Here is a 17,152-nt window from a genome sequence, read left to right as displayed (position 1 = left end):
GAGCCGGACACCCACAAACCGCCTGCTTTTATACGGCCGGGCTGTGCGGCTTCACGGGGCGGGCAGGGAACGCCTTCCTCGTGACGCCATCACGCGCCGCGCGCTGGGCACTCTGGGTAAAGAGGCTGAAGGAAGGGATCGCGCTCCGCTCCCTTGCGCTCCCCTCGCGCGCATGCGCAGGCCCATCCCGGAAGTGCGTCCACGTGACTATGGCAACGCGGGGCCTACACACACGCGAGTCCGGCCCTCCTTGCTTTTTTGTAGGGGCGAGAGGGGGCAGGTCTCGTCTCCCCAAGGACCTCGCGGGGGAGGGAGGGGGAGGGGGACCCCAATGTTGCTTTTTATGAGGCGGGGTGCCCTTGTGACGTGGATGAGCATGGGGAGGGACAGAGGAGGGGACGGGGGGTGCTGACCGACCCCCCAAAAGGCAGCCGCCGCTGGGATGGGTCTGTGCTATTCCAAGATTCCCCCAGTGGGCAGAGCGTTGAAGCCCCAAGAGAAGGGTAACGTGGCCGCCGCCGAGAAAGGGGAAGGAGGCTGTCATGTGTGACGGAGTGGGGGGGCGGCAGCAGGAGGGAGCACCCCAAAAAGCATGATGGCGTGCGCACCCCACTACTACCCTACCCAGAGCAGCTGCTGCTGCGTGCCAGCCCTGGGGGGTGCCTGTCTCCTCGGAAGCCGACACTTCTTCTTTAAAATAGGATTTATCTGAGACGGAGGGAGGGAGGGAGGCCAGGTCACTCCCCAGTGGCCCCCATGGCTGGGGCCGTCCTGGGCTGAAGGGCAGCCAGGGATCCCATGGAGGTGTGAGGGGCCCAAGCATTTGGGACACAGGCACTGCTTTCTGGGGTGTGTTTGCAGGGAGCTCCTGTGAGAGACGTTTTAACTTGCAATGCCGCAACCCTGGCCCCAGAGGAGGCTCTTTGAATAAACATTTTGAGAGCCCGGCGTAAAAGCCTAGTGGCTAAAATTCTCACCTAGCCTGCACCGCTGCTGGGATCCCAGATGGGCGCTGGTTCTAATCCCAGCAGGCCCACGTCCGTTCCAGCTCCCTGCTTGTGGCCTGGGAAAGCAGTGGAGGACGGCCCAAAGCCTTGGGACCTTGCACCTGCGTGGGAGACCCGGGAGAGGCTCCTGGCTCCCGGCTTGTGATCGGCTCAGCTTTGGCTGTTGCGGCCACCTGGAGACTGAAGATCTTCCTCTCTGTCTCTCCTCCTCTCTGTATATCTGACTTTCCAATTAAAAAAAATGTGTAAAAAATTTTGAAAAGATGGAGAAAGACGCTCCTGCCGAAGCCAGGAGCCAAGAGCTGTGTCGACGTCGCCCGTGTGGGTGGCTTGGGCCATCTCCGGCTGCTTTTTGGATTGTCCTAGCAGGGAGCTGCAGCAAGTGCAGCAACTGGGTTTCGAACCTTTTCGGTTATAGAAAGTTGGCATTGCTTTGCAGTGGCTTAACCTGCTGTGTCACTAAACACCCCCCCACCTACCTACCCCGCACACACACCCCACAGCCATGTGAAGCTGGTTTCGCAGAAGTTAGGAAAGGCCGCAAGGGGGAACTGTGAGCCACCACAGGAAAGGGAGAGGGGAGGAGGTTAGGGGAAAAACGAATAGGTCAAGTTCAAAGGAGCAGTGGGGGGACCTCTATGGCTAGGATGGAATCAAGAGCCATGCAGGGTGGTGTGGCCTGAACGCGGCACGCCCCGTTCCCCAGCCAAGCCTCAGTTTTCTCAGCTGTGAAATGGAGCAGTAGAGTTGTTTGTGAAGCTTTCCCCTCCCCTCCACGCACACACACACCCAGCAACCGGCTGGCTTAAGTTCACACCCTCGTCCACAGGTGGGCCAGCACACAGCACACCTGGCCCTGTACCCTCCGGCCTGCCCCCCAACCATGCCACCTTAGGGCTGAAGGGGACATTGCCGCCCAGTGGCCAGTGCCCAGCAGGCACTCACTCGCCTTTCCCTGTCTCCCCGACTCCCACCCCGGGTGCCCCCCCCACCAGATGCCCTCAAGTCCTCTCTGATTATCTTTGTGGTGGGCGGCCCCGGTTCTGGCAAAGAGACACAGTGCAAGAATATGGCCGCCAAGTATGGCTTCTGCCATGTGGGCCTGGGCCAGCTGCTGAGGCAGGAGGCCCGGCAGCACACGCAGAGGGGCCGCCAGATCCGCGACATCATGCTACAGGGGCTCCTGGTGCCCACGGTGAGCAGTCACGACCGGGGTCGCGAGTGGCCGTGTAGGGGGTGGGTGGAGGCTGGTCCCGCTCCCTCTCAGCCTGCTACTCCCAGCGTGTGCCCATTGCTGGGTTGTGTCCCCCTCCTCCCCGTCTCTGCTGGACCTCCATGTCCTCTTGTTGAAATGGGGCACCCCAGCCAGAGGTGGGGGGTGTGACATCATTTCTAGAAGGTCTTTAGCAGGTGCCTAACACTTGAGACTCCAGCCCAAGGTCAGCCGACCCCTGAGAGAGGGCGGGGGAGGAACAGACAGGCTCTTTTCTTTTAATTCAAAGATTTCATTTCTCTGTTGGTGAGAAGGAGAAAACAGAGAGCGAGCCCTTCCATCCACTGGTTCTCTCCCCAAACGGCCAGGAGACAGCAGCTCCATCCGGGTCTCCCACGCGAGGGCAGGATCCCAAGGCTTTGGGCCATGCTCCTACGCTGCCTTCCCAGGCTACAAGCAGGGACTTGGATGGGAAGTGGAGCAGCCGGGACACAAACCAGCGTCCACATGGGATGTGGCATTGCAGATGGAGGCTTAACGCACTGTGCCAGCATGCTGACCCCAGTCCCTTCTAGGGTTCTTTCTTCATCCTCCCAACCCCGAAAAAAGGGAGAAAACCCTAGGGCTGACCTCGTGATGTGCCTGGGGCCTGGGAGAGACAGCCACCCACCCCCGACCCTTGGGGTGGAGGATCCTGTGTTCAGCTGCATTTCCGGCCAGGCTCAGACTGCGGGGTGCCGGGTTGGGGATGAGGGGACTGTGTCAGCTCCAGGTTCTGTCCCGGGGCGGGGAAGGGGCAGCCCGACGCACCCTGGTGACCGCTCGGGGGTGAACGACCGACCCCTGCGGCTCACACTGGCTGCACACACACACACACACTTCTGTCATCTCAGGGCGTCGTTCTGGACATGGTCACCAACAAGATGCTGGCGCACCCTGAGAGCCGGGGCTTCCTCATAAACGGCTTTCCGCGCGGGCTGCAGCAGGCCAAGGAGTTCGAGCGCCTCGTGAGTGAGCGCAGGGTGTGCAGGTGTGGTGGGGGTGCGCCCGTGGACCAGCCCCCTGGCGCACCTGGGAACGCAGCTGCCCCACCTCAAGTGAGGTTTGGCCTGGGTGGGCAATCCGAGGAAGACGAGGTGGGGAGGAGCGAGGGGAAGGCTCAGGGAGACCCTTTCTCTGCCTTCCTGCCCATTCAGGCACCTGGGCACCCCCTGTGTGCTAGCTAAAACACAGTGCAATCTGGGTCCTCCCAGTCCGCCCTCCATAGCCAATCACAGATCAAAAGTACTTTATTTTTTTTAATTTTTTTTTTTAAAGATTCATTCATTTTATTACAGCCAGATATACACAGAGGAGGAGAGACAGAGAGGAAGATCTTCCATCCGATGATTCACTCCCCAAGTGAGCTGCAACGGGCCGATGCGCGCCGACCCGAAGCCGGGAACCTGGAACCTCCTCCGGGTCTCCCACGCGGGTGCAGTGTCCCAAGGCTTTGGGCCGTCCTCAACTGCTTTCCCAGGCCATAAGCAGGGAGCTGGATGGGAAGCGGAGCTGCTGGGAAAAAGTACTTTATTTTTAAAGACTGTATTTTTATTGGAATGTCAGATTTACAGTGAGGAGAGACAGAAAGATGCTATATCTGCTGGTTCACTCCCCAAGTGGCTGCAGCAGCCAGGAGCCAGGAGCTTCTCCTGGGTCTTCCACACAGGTGCAGGGTCCCAAGGCTTTGGACCGTCCTCCACTGCTTTCCCAGGCCACAAGCAGGGAGCTGGAAGGGAAGTGGAGCAGCCGGGACACAAACCAGTGCCCAAATGGGAGCCCGGCGCTTGCAAGGGGGCAGATTAGCCAACTGAGCCATCGTGCAGGGCCCAACAGCGGGCAGGTATAACCCACCGCCCTGCGTGATCTTAACTCCCGACTGCCATACAGGCACATGACATCTGGGGTCTCCACCTGGCATGTGGCAGGGACCCCAGGCGCTTGGGCCATCTTCTGCTGCTTTCCCAGACAATTGGAGCAGGGAGTAAAGGGGAAGCAGTGCAGCCAGGATTCGAACCGGCACACCACAAACCCCGCGGGGAGTGGGGAGCTGGATGGAGTTCCCGGAGCCTGGCTTTGAAGCAGCCCAGCCCCAGGCTCCTGGGAGTCACCCAGCAGTGTTCATCTCCTTTCCTGGGGCCAGCACTGCCCTGACTGTGGAAGCCTTCCCTGCACCCACTGCTCTGTCCCAGCTCACGGAGGCAGCATCCCCGTGCACAGGTGGCCAGCCCCACAGCGCGGCTTTTTACATCCACATGGCTACTGTTCCAGCAACACCCAACTTCTCTGGGAAACACACACACACACACACATAAAACCCGACTGACTTGGCACTGCAGGCCCTGCACATCCCCATGGCAACCGCAGCGAGCTGGCTTTCCCAAGCTTTTGACCGAGCGCTGGGCTGCCCATCAGCGCTGCCGTGCCTGGACTAACTCATCTTCCAGAACCTTCCACACCCCGATATCACACAGGAGTAGGGAGTCCATTTAGGGGTAGGGTGCCCTCCAGGAGCCCCCATAGGAACCCCACACCGCTTGCTGTGTAGCCCCATCTGACCGTCACCCCACCCCCACCTTCACCCCATTGCTTCTCCATCGCAGAGGCCCCCCCCCCGTTTGGTGGGGAGGGAGTGCCGACGCATTGAGAGCAAATGCTCGCCAAAAACACACCCCAAAGAACGTGTACTACAAGAGCAGTTTTGTCTCTGTGCAAGGGAGAGAACTTTCTAGATGCCTGGGACCTGTATTTGGATGGGCGCTGCGTGGGCCAGACTGGGAGCCTAACGGGGTGAGCCTGCCTAGCTCAGGCATTGGTGGTGTGTTCCTAGAGGGGCGCTTGCAGAGTTGGGGACCCACTGGGCGTGGCTTGAAGAGGCCCCACCCTCCCCTCCTCCACCCTGTCCCCCCCACACACACACTTCTGCCACACCAGCCAGGGTGACCAGACCCCAGACCAGCAGAGGATCCCCCAGCAGGACCCTGGAGGCGGGATGTGACCTCTGAGTGGAAGGCCGACACCTGCTGTGTGATCACACAGGGAGACTGAGGAAAGCCCTGTGGGGGAGGGGCGCTGGGTAAAGTCTGGCAGCCCACCCACACCCACCCACACACACACAGGGCCACGCCCTCTGCAAGTTGTGGGGGGCGGGGAAAGATTCAAGTATCCCCTAACCCCTCCCGCCACCTTCTGGGACAGGACCAGCGCCCGCTCCCCCTCAGGGTGCCCTTTCAGGGTGGGGCTGTGTAGGGGGAGGTGACAGTTCCACCTACCTGGGCCATCTCCCATCATCCCGCACCTGCTTCCTGGAGCAAGGTGAGAGCCCTGTGTGGGTACATGTCTGTCACACACACACACACACACACACACACACACGTCCCCGCCCCCCCATCCAGGACGCAGCACAGGGCGCCCCCAACACCCAGGGACGGAGACCGCCTAGGGACAGGGCTGTCTCGTGGCCCTGGGAAGGGAGTCAGGGCAGGTGTGTTTCGGGACAAAGGTTGGCGCCTGGAAGAGGTGGCTGGCAGAAGGTTTTTTTTTTTTCCTCAACAATATCTTCCTGTTTTGTTGGAGACACAGAGGCAGAAAAGATCGGGGAGCTCTCCCAGCCGCTGGTTCAGCCCCCCAAGTGGCCACAGCAGCCAAGGGCTGGGCCGGGCGGAAGGCAGGAGCCGCCGGGGAGCTCCAGGCTGGTCTCCCTCTGTGGGTGGCCGGGGCCCAAGCACGGAGATGCGCCCCGCAGACGGGAAGATCGTCTGTGGCTCTGCTGCCTTTCTGCTCTGGTACTCGACCTTTCAAGTTGAAATAAAAAACATACATGGAGTTAGCCCTTCACCTCCCCTGGCTGTTGTGACGGTGCTATAGCTGTATAGCTTTGTACGGCCTGGATGCCAAGTCCACCCCTCCCCGTCCCCAGCCTGGTCCTGAACTCCCAGGTGCACACCCCTGGGAGGCAGCAGTGAGGGTCCAGGGGCTTGGCACCCTGTAGCCCCCCCATAGGGAGACCCAGATGCAGTAGCCCATGGTGTGACTCGGCAGATGGAAGATCTAACTCAAAAAATGAATTTACAAAATATCAACATAAAGCCCAGCATTATAGCCTAGTTGTTAAACCTACCCGCTGCAAATGCCTGGATCCTATGTGGGCACTGGTTCGTGCCACGGCTGCTCCACTTCCCATCCAGCTCCCTGCCTGTGGCCTGGGAAAGCAGTGGAGGATGGCCTAGAGCCTTGGGACCCTGCACCCACGTGGGAGACCCAGAAGAAGCTCCTGGCTCCTGGCTTCAGACTGGCTCAGCTCTGGCCATTGTGGCCATTTGGGGTGTGAACCAGTGGAATAAAGATTTTCCTGTGTCCCTTTCTCTCTGTATATCTGCCTAACAAAAGTAACTCTTAAAGAAAAAAAATCAAGATAGACCAGGGGGAGGAGCTGTGACTTTCCTGCTGGGGAAAGGTGCCCCAGGCTCACCTGTCGCCCTGGTTGCGTGCCCAGGTGGGCCGGGCCCCCAGCGCGGTCATCGTGTTGGACTGCTCCATGGAGACCATGGTCCGGCGGGTGCTGCGGCGCCGGCAGCTGGAGCCCCGTGAGGACGACTCCGAGCCGGCCATCCACAGGCGGCTGGACGCTCACTACACCTCGTGCGAGCCAGTCCTGACCTTTTACCAGAACAAGAAGCTGCTGCGAAGTGTGGGTGCTGCCGGGCCCTGGGGCATGGGAGTCAGGGGTGGGGCTGTGACAGGGTGGGAGGACTCCTGTTTGTAAGCCGGCTCCTGAAAAGCTGAGTTTACTGGGATGGGAAATCCATGGTCGGTTCTTTGGCAGATGAACTTCCTGTCAACCAAGGGAAAAGGGCCCCGGTGCCACCCAGCCCAAGGTCAAGGTATGCCCCTAGGGCAGGGGCAGAGGGGCCCGGCTGCCGGTGGCCCACCGCCCTCTCCTGGGTGTGTGTTGAGGGGCAGCTCCGGCCCCATGGACTTCCCTGCTCTGCCCCTTGTCTAGATCTTGGCGGAAGACTCACCGGAGAGCATCTTGGCCAAATGCTGCTCTGTCATCGAGAGCCTGCAGTGACCCGGGCAGGCCTGGGGGGCGCGGGGCATTGAGGTGAGCGCCTTGGGGCGGGACCCCGGCAGCTGCCAGGTGCAGGTGATGATGGGGGGGGGTCCCTGAATTCACTGTGAACCCTGGCCTATGGGAGAGGCTGTGCCCTGGGCCTCCAGCTGTGTGCCCTGAGCCGCTGGCAGGGCACAAAGAGGAGGCAGAGCCCACCGTCTGCGTCCCTGGGGACCCGTCCCTGGGGACAGCCCCAGCCCATGCCTCGTCCCCAGGTCCCAGGCCAGTGAGGGGATGACCCCCGACAGGCCCCCCCAGGGAATCCCCGTGCCCTCCCTGCCCCCCGCCTCCCACCCAGGCCTTCTCCCTTTACCAACACAACAACCGCAGCCCATGTGCAATTTTTAAACAAAAAGCACTTTATTTAATCAAAAAAGGAAAAGGAAAAAAAAACGGCAAGAGGAGTTAAGAGAGCACAACGCGCCTGTGGGAAAACATTTTGTGTTCCTGCTCTAAGGACAATGACAACATGAGCGACACACGGCCACTGCGGGGTCGGGCTGGTGGCGCAGCGATGGGGACACACAGCAGCCAGCAGACGCCAGGAGGTTTTGTTATCATTTATTTGTGAAGTTAAAAACGAGCGATAAAAAGTAAAAACTGCCATACAAGTTTTTGTTTTGTTCTCATTTTCGGTTTAGTTTAAATCTCTCCTCTTCGACACATGAAAACAACCAAGTTCTGGAGAGGGGGAGAGGGGGCTGAGCAGGGCTGAGGAGCAGCGAGAGGAGGAGGAGGAAGAGGGGAGGGGGAGAGAGAGAGAGAGAGAGAGGGAGAGAGAGAGGCGGGCAGGTGGGGGGAGGTCCTGCCAAACCAACACCTGGTCCAAGGAATGTTCCAACTCTAACTAAAAAAAGGAAAAAAAAAAAAAGTAGCAAAGAGTGACTTTTTTTTTCCTTTTAAAGTTTATTTTAAAAACAAGAGGCCAAGGTGGCAGGGAGCGAACTGGGGCCTCCCCTCACTCAGAGGCAGTTTCTGGAAGCTGGGGGGAGGGATTAGAAGTTTCTGTTTTTTTTTTTTCTTAAATATATATAAAATTTTATACTTTTTTTGTTCTGCTGTCTCGTGTTTGTAATTTATTTTTGGCAGGACTCAGTTCCTCGCTATCTTCCACGGCTGGCCCTAGTGAAGGGTCCCCCGGGGAGATGGTGGGGTGGGGTGCAGGCCGGGGGGAGGGCGCCAGGGCCCCCCCCAAGCTCCAGCCTCGCCCGGGGCTCCCCACACCCCCAGTGGCAGCCATCGCTCTCTCGCCAAACAAACAAAACCAAAAAGAAGCAGACAAAGCCCCCAAACAGAACAAAATGGGAAAAAAAAAAAAAAGATTTTTTTTCACAGATGAGGAAGTTCACATTGGATTCATTGCGCCTGTGGAGAGGGAAGAGACAGCAATCGGTCACCACGGGCAGGGGCGGGCCGGGCGGGACGCGTGGTGTCCTCTGGCTGGCGCTCTGGGCCTGGCTGCAGGAGGAGGAGGAGGAGGAGGAGGAGCAGGGAGGGGAGAGGACAGCAGGTGTGCGGGATGAGGCGGAGAGGGGAGCCCCCCGGCCCCACGGAAGGCGGCGGCTCCCGGCGAACGCGACAGAAACCATTTCCGCGACCACGACCACGACCGCGGCGTCCCCACAACACCCCTGTGAGGTAGGTTGGCAGGTGGCAGCGATGGTCATTGCCCATTTCACAGATCCGACCGGACACGGCGGAGCGAGCGCGCCCACACCCACAGGCTGCTCCCCCTCGGCCCCTCCCCGCCGGCCGGGCCGCCCGCGACAGTCACTCGGACAAGGACACGGGCGAGGAAAACAAAGATCGTGGCTTTCAAAAACGTAAAGGGAAGAGAAAAAAAAGACCAAAAAGTGATGCAGAAAAAGGGGGGAAAGAATAGCCGTTTTCTTCCCGAGTGGCCAGATCTCGAGCGGGGGCGGCCCAGCCCGGGGCTGCCCACCAGCTCACAGTTCCACCTCTGTTGGCAGCGCCCCAGCGTCGGCAGCTCACACAGGAACGAGCGGCTGGCGGAGGGAGGCCTCTTCGTTAGCCTCTGGCCCTAGCGTGCGCTGCCCCGGCGGGCACGTGGGCACTCCCGGAGACCTCTGGCCACGCGGCCCCCGCTGCAGCAGGCATCAAGGGCACACCCCGCAGGGGAAGGGATTTCCGGCGCTACCCACTAAGGCAGGATGGACGGTGGCCGGGGGTTGGAAGGAGAAAGGAGGAGGAGGAGGGTGGCAGTTCCCACTTGCCTGCTGCTGTCCCTGCTGGGCGGGAGGCGGCTGGGGGCCGCCGGGACCGGGGCTCTGTCCGTAGTAGGCGGCCTGCTGGCGGTAGTACTCGGCCCAGGCAGCACTGTAGTCCGGCTGGGAGCCTGGGGGCGCTCCCGGACCCCCTCCGGTGGCCACTTGCGCTGTGCGGTGGGGGGAAGGAATGCAGGGTGAGTCGAGTGGCTGGCTGCGGGCAGGGCTGCCTTGCCCCGACCCCGTCCTGCCCGCGGCGCCCGCTGGCTCACCCTGCTTTTTGTAGTACTCCTCCCAGGCCTTGGTGTAGTCCTGCTGCGGGGGCGCGCCTGGCTGCTGCGGCTGCTGGCCTGCAGGGGGACGGGGACGGGTGGGCACAGAAGGGTCAGCAGCCTCGCCACCCCCACCCCGAGGACAGGGCACGAAGCCCCTCTAGCCAGGGGCGTGGCGTCGGCTCACCGATCTTCTTGTAGTACTCCTCCCAGGCCTTGGTGTAGTCCGACTGGCCAGCAGGCGGGGGCTGCGGGGGCTCCCCCTGGGCGGGCGGAGCTGCAGGGGCCGGAGCGGGGCCGGGCACAGGGCCCGGGGGCTGCTGGTAGTAATGCGAGTAGTAGGCGGCCCAGGCGGCATTGGGGTCGGCGGCTGCTGCTGCAGCTTTGTCTAGGAGCACAGGGGTGTGGCTGAGGGGCAGGCCTGGCAGGCAGGCCCAGCCCCCCGCGCTGGGGCCAAAGCCCCTACTTACTGGGGTCATGAGGCGCAGGGGGCTGCCACTGGGGGTAGGTGCCGCCCCAGCCCTGGGGAGGGTACTGGTGAGGAGGAGGGCCACCGGCGCTGTGGAGGAGACCGGGAGCTGTGAGCTGGGGGACCCCCAAGGCCAGGACCTGGGTCCCCAGCCCCGTACCCGCACAGCGGCCTTGGCAAGCCGAATGTTACTCACTGTGGGGGAGCTCCAGGGGGTCCCTGGTTGAAAGGCCCAGGGTTGAAGGGACCCATGGGGCCAGCAGGGCCTGGTCCACCGGGCCCAGGTCCCACAGGGCAGAGAGGACCCTGCAGGGGAGGAGGCAGGGGTGAGCGGGCTAGAGGAGGGGAGTGGGCTGCAGCCCCCGGGAACCCGCCCGAGCCCACCTCAATCTTCTCCTCAATGAGCTGCTTGGCGTGGTCGATCTGCTGGGGGGAGCCCCGGATGATGAAGAGCTTGAAGTTGGGGTCGCCGTTGGGCGGTAGCTGCCGGGAGATCTCCACGAAGGCGCCCGTCTGCTGGTTTATGGCTTTCACGTTCTCGCCACCTGCAGGGCCGCAGCGGGTGATGGGCGGGCGGCCGGGTGGGCAGCCTGGGAGGGGACTGAGGGGCCCGAAGTGGAGATGCCCTACTCACCGCGGCCGATGACCAGCCCGCACTTGTGCGTGGGGATGGAGAAGGTCACCTCCCCGCCAGGAGGGCCCCAGCTGCCTTGGCCTCGTCCCCGACCCCGGCCGCCAGGGGGCATGCCAGGACCCCCGGGAGGGCCTGGGGGCCCACTCTGCAAGACAGGGAGGCGGGTGAGCTGGCAGCCAGGTGGGCCGGCACTGCATGGGAGATGGGGTGGACTGGCATCTCCCCCCGGCCACCTACCCGAAGGCTCTGTAGGAGGTCATTGATGATGCGGGCTGCGTGCTCACACCTGTCCGGGGGTCCCATGATGTGGGCGATCTTCTCAGGACCCGTGCCATCATCTGGTGCCAGCACCCAGAGAGCAGAGGGAGCAGCTCAGACCCCAGCCAGCACGGCCTCTGCAGAGCCCCGGGGCCTGCCAGCCTGTGGCACTGGCATCCCACAGGGACACAGCAGTCCTCGCTGCTCCGCTTCTGATCCAGTCCCCTGCCAGTGTGTCCGGCAAGGCAGCGGAGGGTGACCTCAGTGCTTGGGCCCCCAAGGCCACATAGGAGACCAGGTGGCACTCCTGGCTTCAGCCTGGCCCGGCCCAGCCATGCCAGGAGGGGGATGGAGCACTGCACGGAAGATCCCTCTTGCTCTTGTCTTCTCTCAGATAAACTGCTGGCTCACTTCTAAGTGGCCGCACTGGCTGCAGCTGAGCCAGTCCGGAGCCAGGCGCTTGTCCTGGGCTGTGAGGGAGGCAGCTCCCACTTGGGGCACCCCAGCACTGGTTCTGCGGAACCACATCCACACTGCCCACACACCTTGCCAGGCTCGGGGAGCGCGCCGACCCGCCAGGGGCCCAGGCAGCGGGTGTGTGTGGCCGAGGGCCGGCCCGCAGGGGCCCAGGCAGCGGGTGTGTGTGTGTGGCCCAGGGCCGGCCCGCAGGGGCCCAGGCAGCGGGTGTGTGTGGCCCAGGGCCGGCCCGCAGGGGCCCAGGCAGCGGGTGTGTGTGGCCCAGGGCCGGCCCGCAGGGGCCCAGGCAGCGGGTGTGTGTGGCCCAGGGCCGGCCCGCAGGGGCCCAGGCAGCGGGTGTGTGTGGCCCAGGGCCGGCCCGCAGGGGCCCAGGCAGCGGGTGTGTGCGTGTGGCCGAGGGCCGGCCCGCAGGGGCCCAGGCAGCGGGTGTGTGCGTGTGGCCGAGGGCCGGCCCGCAGGGGCCCAGGCAGCGGGTGGGTGTGGCCGAGGGCCGGCCCGCAGGGGCCCAGGCAGCGGGTGTGTGTGTGTGGCCCAGGGCCGGCCCGCAGGGGCCCAGGCAGCGGGTGGGTGTGGCCGAGGGCCGGCCCGCAGGGGCCCAGGCAGCGGGTGGGTGTGGCCGAGGGCCGGCCCGCAGGGGCCCAGGCAGCGGGTGTGTGTGTGTGGCCGAGGGCCGGCCCGCAGGGGCCCAGGCAGCGGGTGGGTGTGGCCGAGGGCCGGCCCGCAGGGGCCCAGGCAGCGGGTGGGTGTGGCCGAGGGCCGGCCCGCAGGGGCCCAGGCAGCGGGTGGGTGTGGCCCAGGGCCGGCCCGCAGGGGCCCAGGCAGCGGGTGGGTGTGGCCCAGGGCCGGCCCGCAGGGGCCCAGGCAGCGGGTGGGTGTGGCCCAGGGCCGGCCCGCAGGGGCCCAGGCAGCGGGTGGGTGTGGCCGAGGGCCGGCCCGCAGGGGCCCAGGCAGCGGGTGGGTGTGGCCGAGGGCCGGCCCGCAGGGGCCCAGGCAGCGGGTGGGTGTGGCCGAGGGCCGGCCCGCAGGGGCCCAGGCAGCGGGTGGGTGTGGCCCAGGGCCGGCCCGCAGGGGCCCAGGCAGCGGGTGGGTGTGGCCGAGGGCCGGCCTGCAGGGGCCCAGGCAGCGGGTGGGTGTGGCCCAGGGCCGGCCCGCTCACCTTGCTTGAACTGGATGCGCACGCCCGCGTCGTTCTGGATCTTCTTGATCATCTCCCCGCTGCGGCCGATGACCACGCCCACCGAATGCCGGGGCACGGGCACCTGAGGGCGGAAGCTGCCTGGGTCGGCGCGGGCCTCCTTCCTGCTGCCCGCCGCCCCCCGGGAGCCCCACTCACGTCGATGCCCCCGCCGATCCTCGAGCCGTACTCGTTGCGGTCCCCGAAGCCGCCCTGGTCGCGCTCACGCAGGATGTCCATCACCATCTCACAGGCTTGCTGCGCACACAGTGGAGGCGGGGGCTGGGACGGGCGGCGTGGCCCCAGCCCCCTGGCCCCCGCTCAAGGCGCAGCGAGGCGCGCACCTGCACTTTGTAGGGGTCCCCGATGATGCGCAGGGGCTTGTCCACGTTCGTGTTCTGCGAGCCGTCCTGGATTAAGATCATCTTGACGCCGGCGCGCTCCTGCAGCAGTGATGCCCGTCAGTACGGGGCTGGGCACCTGGGGCAGCACTAGCCGGCCCGGGCCCCGGGCTCACCTGCAGCTGCTTGATGGTCTCCCCGCCTTTGCCGATCACCAGGCCGGCCTTGCCCGCGGGAATCATGACCTCCTGCACCGTGCCGTTCTGGCCCCCGTTGGCACTGTCGTGGAACTGCCCAGGGGGGCCCCCGCGCCCCCGAGACACAATGTCGTCTAACATCATCTTGGCTTTCCTGGGGAGACAAGAACGGGGCGGGCTCAGAAGGGTACAGACTGCAGCAAGAGGGCCAGGGGTCGGGTTGTGCAGGCTTGGGCCCTCCCCGCGGTAGCCCTGGTGGGGACTTACTGCACAGATTCGGGGGCGCCCGTCAAGGACACACTGCGCTCAGGTAGACCACCGCTGTCTAGAGGAGAGAGGAGACAGGGTCAGGGCCCTCCTAGAGACGAAGAAACTTCCAGAACCACCCAGGTCCCCACGCTGTGGCCCCCACACCCTTGGGAGGCTGCTCAGCACAGGCCAAGGTGATTGAAGGAAAACAGCAGGGGAGAGAAGATTCCAGAAGGTGCATTCCTGGCTCCCAGTCCCAGAGCATTACCCAGGCACCCCAGGCCCGAGCCCACATACCTCACCTCAGCTAAGGGTTCCCCTAGCATTCCCTGCCTTGCCTCATGGCACACCCTTGCCCGCTGTCTGGCCACACCAGGCCCTCAACTCACCAGGGTTGGGTGCACGCAGGTGCCAGCCCCAGGAACCAGGCAAGGCCTGCCCAGCTCAGCCCAGTCCCGCCGTACCTGGGGAGATCTGCACTTTGCAGCCGGAATCCTGCTGGATCTTGTTAATCTGCTCGCCACCTCTGCCGATGACTGTAGGGGAAGGAGATACAGTGGCTGTCGAGCGGGTCTGGATGCCACGGGCAGGGCAGGTGGCTGGGATGCCTCACTGCCTGGCAGCCCCGCCCAGGGAAGCCCTCCTGGACCCCAGGGACCCGCACTCACTCAGGCCCACCATGCCATCTGGGACCCTGTATTCCTCTGTCATTGAGGTCCTGCAGAAACACAAGGCCGTCTTAGTGGGGGGTGCAGAGGGTCCCCCAGGCCATGCCCACCCCCAGGGGGTACCAGCCATGCTCCAGGCCTCAAGCCCCCAGAGTTCCAACGGACAGGGTGGCATGGCTAGCTGACTGCCAGCATGGGAGACAGACCAGAACTGACAAGGCCGCTGGACGTCCATGGACTCCCAGCAACGCAAGAGCCTGACTGTGCGGCCGCCACATTCCATGTCTACAGGGAACAGGCTTTAGGAGCAGCCCACGCCCGAGGCTCCTGCAGCGCCAAGGCCCTTCCTACCACGGCCTCTGAGGGACCTTGTGTCTGCTGCCCAGAGCCCCACAGCCTGCAGGCCCTGACCCTCAGGGCCTGCACCCAGAGCCCTGCCCAGGCTCCCCAGGGTGGCCGCTCACCTGGGTGGAGGATGGATGGGTCCCAGTTGAGAACCGAGCGCTGCAGAGACAACCCGAGGGGCAAACGGTGTCAGCTTCCCACCTGGGCTGTGACCTGCCCGCCCAGGGGGTACCAAGGAGCCCTCTCCAGGACCTGTGAGCCCCAGGCTGCGAACACAGGCAGCTTCGGGAAAGGGAGTGGCCAGGGCTCAGGGTCCCCTGCCCCCCGAAAGCTGCCCCATGGACTCACAGTCTCCCTGGGACGCCAGCTTTTTGCTCTCTGGTTGATCTGTGGACAAGCAGAAGGGACGTCAACACATGGCCACCCGCCCACGGCTGCTGCGGCCACCTGGCCTGGCCAGCGTGGGGAGCAGTAGGGTACACGGCCTCCCGTCAACATCATACAAGCTGCTGTCCCAGCTGCTCCACTTCCCATCCAGCTCCCTGCTAATGCCCCCGGGGGAAGGCAGTAGGGACAGCCTGGGAGACCCGGAGGAAGCTTCAGGCTCCTGGGTGTGCCCCGGCCGGTGCAACCACATGGAGGAAGGAATCGAAACGGAAGATCTCTCTGCATCCCTCCCAGCTGGGGACCCCCACCCCTCTCCCTCAAGCGCCGGACCCCCGGGCTGGAAAGGCAAGCAGGTACCTCCATCTTCCAGTTGCCTCTTCTGGCCCCCAAAATTAAAGTCAGGAGTGCTATTGTTCACTGAGGTGGCAGCATCACCTCCGATCTTGGCTGCGATCTACAAAGAGGGAAGTGTGGAGGATTTACCCACCATCCCGGGATGTGTGTGTGTGTCAGGGGAAGGGGCAGCTCCCCCCGGCTCAGGAGGGGGAGCCCCCTGCGGGGCACACACAGCCACTGTTGGCACAGGTGTCACTCCCGCCAAGTGCCTGGGGCACACACCCCTCTCCAGCAAGGCCCAGCTCCACGCACCAAAACCCCATCCATGGGGACACCTCGGCCCCCCGCAAACCCCAGCTCAGTCCCCTCTCCCCGCGTGGCTGCAGACCCCCCACCCCACCATGGACCAGACAGGAGCCTGCCTCCTTTCCGGGGGAGGGGGGGCACACCGGGTGTGTGCACCTGCCAGGCCCTCCACATCCGGCAGGCCACCCCAAACACAGAAGGGACACCCTCCCAGCTCTCCTCAGCCCCTGCAAGCGACCCAGAGCCCCCCACAAGCCCTTAAAGGGTCTTGCTAGACTCGGGGAAGGGTACACGGGTCCGCTACTGCAGCCTTTTGGTCCTGGGAAAGCTACACGAAGGCAATTGGGATTTTTTGGGGGGGGGGCAGGGGATGCCCCGGGCCCAGATGTGTGGTGACTTTTTTTTTCTTGGTGGGGTATAAGCAAGCAAGACCCTTGCTTCCCCTTTCAGGTGGTCCCTGGGCTGCGCCACCCCCCCTCCCCTCAATCCCAACAGGTTCCAGGTCGGCCTGGCTGCTGCACGGGGACGGGGTGTGTGGGGAGCTGGGGATGGTCACGCGCCGGGGTGCCCCCACTCCCTCCGGCGGTGCACCCCGCTTTCCAGAGCGCTCCAAGGCGCGCGCGCGCGCTCGCTCGCTTTCCCCCCCCCCCCACACCCCGTGCGCGTGCACAGCCTCCCCCTCCCCCGTGCGCGTGCCCCAGGCCCCGTGGCCTTTCCCCCTCACCTGGCGGGCCCGCTGCACGGCGTCGGCGAAGGCGTCCTTGCGAATGCCCGGGCCGCCCCCGCCGGGCGGCTGCGAGGGGCCGCCGGCCGACCCTCCTCCTCCGCCTCCTCCACCGCCACCACCGCCACCACCGCCGCCCCGGTCCCCAGCACCCGGCGGGCCCGGAGCAGGGCCGCCTCCGCCTCCTGCTCCCCCGCCTGCCGACGGCGGCGGCCCGGGCGGAGGGCCTCCCGTGCTGTAGTCGGACATGGCGCGGCGGGCCCGGGCCTGGCGGCGGCGGCTCAACGCGGGAACAAGGCCTCGCTCCACACGGCCGCGGAGCACTCTGGGAAAGCCAGCGGCTGGGCAGACGACGGGCAGGGAGGGAGGGAGGGAGGAGAGAGAGAGCGCGGCCCGACTTCCCTGCCCGCCGTCGCTGCCGTCGCCGCCGTCGTCTCGGCCAATCCGAAGCAGCCGCTGCTCTCCCGCGACGACCCAATCCAGGCCCTGTGAGCTCAGCGACCAATAGGGAATGCGGCAAGGGGCAGTGGGCGGGAGGTGACGAGGTGACGGACAGCTCTGGGAGGCAATGAACCACGCGCTGCTGGCAGGGGGCGGGCACAGGGAGGAGATCGGAGGAGCAGGAAGAGCCAATGAGGCGTGAGTTCACCAGTGAGGGGCGGTGCCAAGAATTAAGATGGACGGCTCAGAATAGTCACGTGGTCTGGAAGGCGGGACT

General features: G+C 64.3%; 2 protein-coding genes across 4 annotated transcripts; one reads left to right on the top strand and one right to left on the bottom strand.

Moving 5' to 3' along the window:
- The first annotated feature begins 394 nt into the window (after positions 1–394).
- On the top strand, positions 395–7,385 carry LOC101525546 (adenylate kinase isoenzyme 1). The gene is made up of 5 exons (XM_058657595.1): positions 395–503; positions 2,003–2,202; positions 3,114–3,227; positions 6,755–6,949; positions 7,262–7,385. The coding sequence occupies exons 1-5, from the start codon at positions 443–445 to the stop codon at positions 7,328–7,330; spliced, it is 639 nt and encodes a 212-aa protein (XP_058513578.1). The 5' UTR covers positions 395–442; the 3' UTR covers positions 7,331–7,385.
- A 1,158-nt stretch (positions 7,386–8,543) lies between these two features.
- KHSRP (KH-type splicing regulatory protein) lies at positions 8,544–16,814 on the bottom strand. 3 transcript variants are annotated; one of them, XM_058657590.1, is made up of 20 exons: positions 16,435–16,814; positions 15,426–15,522; positions 15,030–15,068; positions 14,801–14,840; positions 14,337–14,386; positions 14,133–14,204; positions 13,687–13,744; positions 13,399–13,573; positions 13,226–13,324; positions 13,041–13,139; positions 12,864–12,966; positions 11,210–11,310; positions 10,973–11,117; positions 10,723–10,883; positions 10,535–10,644; positions 10,340–10,428; positions 10,057–10,257; positions 9,870–9,947; positions 9,607–9,767; positions 8,544–8,737 (listed from the first exon to the last, which is right to left on the bottom strand). In XM_058657590.1, exons 1-20 carry the CDS (start codon positions 16,681–16,683, stop codon positions 8,729–8,731), a joined length of 2,136 nt encoding a protein of 711 aa, XP_058513573.1. In that variant the 5' UTR covers positions 16,684–16,814; the 3' UTR covers positions 8,544–8,728. The 3 variants fall into 3 exon arrangements, with proteins under 3 accessions (XP_058513573.1, XP_058513574.1, XP_004595652.1); XM_058657591.1 differs by having other exon boundaries at positions 8,544–9,767; positions 16,435–16,487; positions 16,671–16,800; XM_004595595.2 differs by having other exon boundaries at positions 8,544–9,767; positions 16,435–16,813.
- Positions 16,815–17,152: the final 338 nt, after the last annotated feature.

The sequence above is a fragment of the Ochotona princeps genome, chromosome 33 (assembly GCF_030435755.1).
Source record: "Ochotona princeps isolate mOchPri1 chromosome 33, mOchPri1.hap1, whole genome shotgun sequence".
Lineage (NCBI taxonomy): Eukaryota > Metazoa > Chordata > Mammalia > Lagomorpha > Ochotonidae > Ochotona > Ochotona princeps.
The sequence above is the reverse complement of the archived record's forward strand: the minus strand, read 5'-3'. Positions and strand labels throughout refer to the sequence as shown.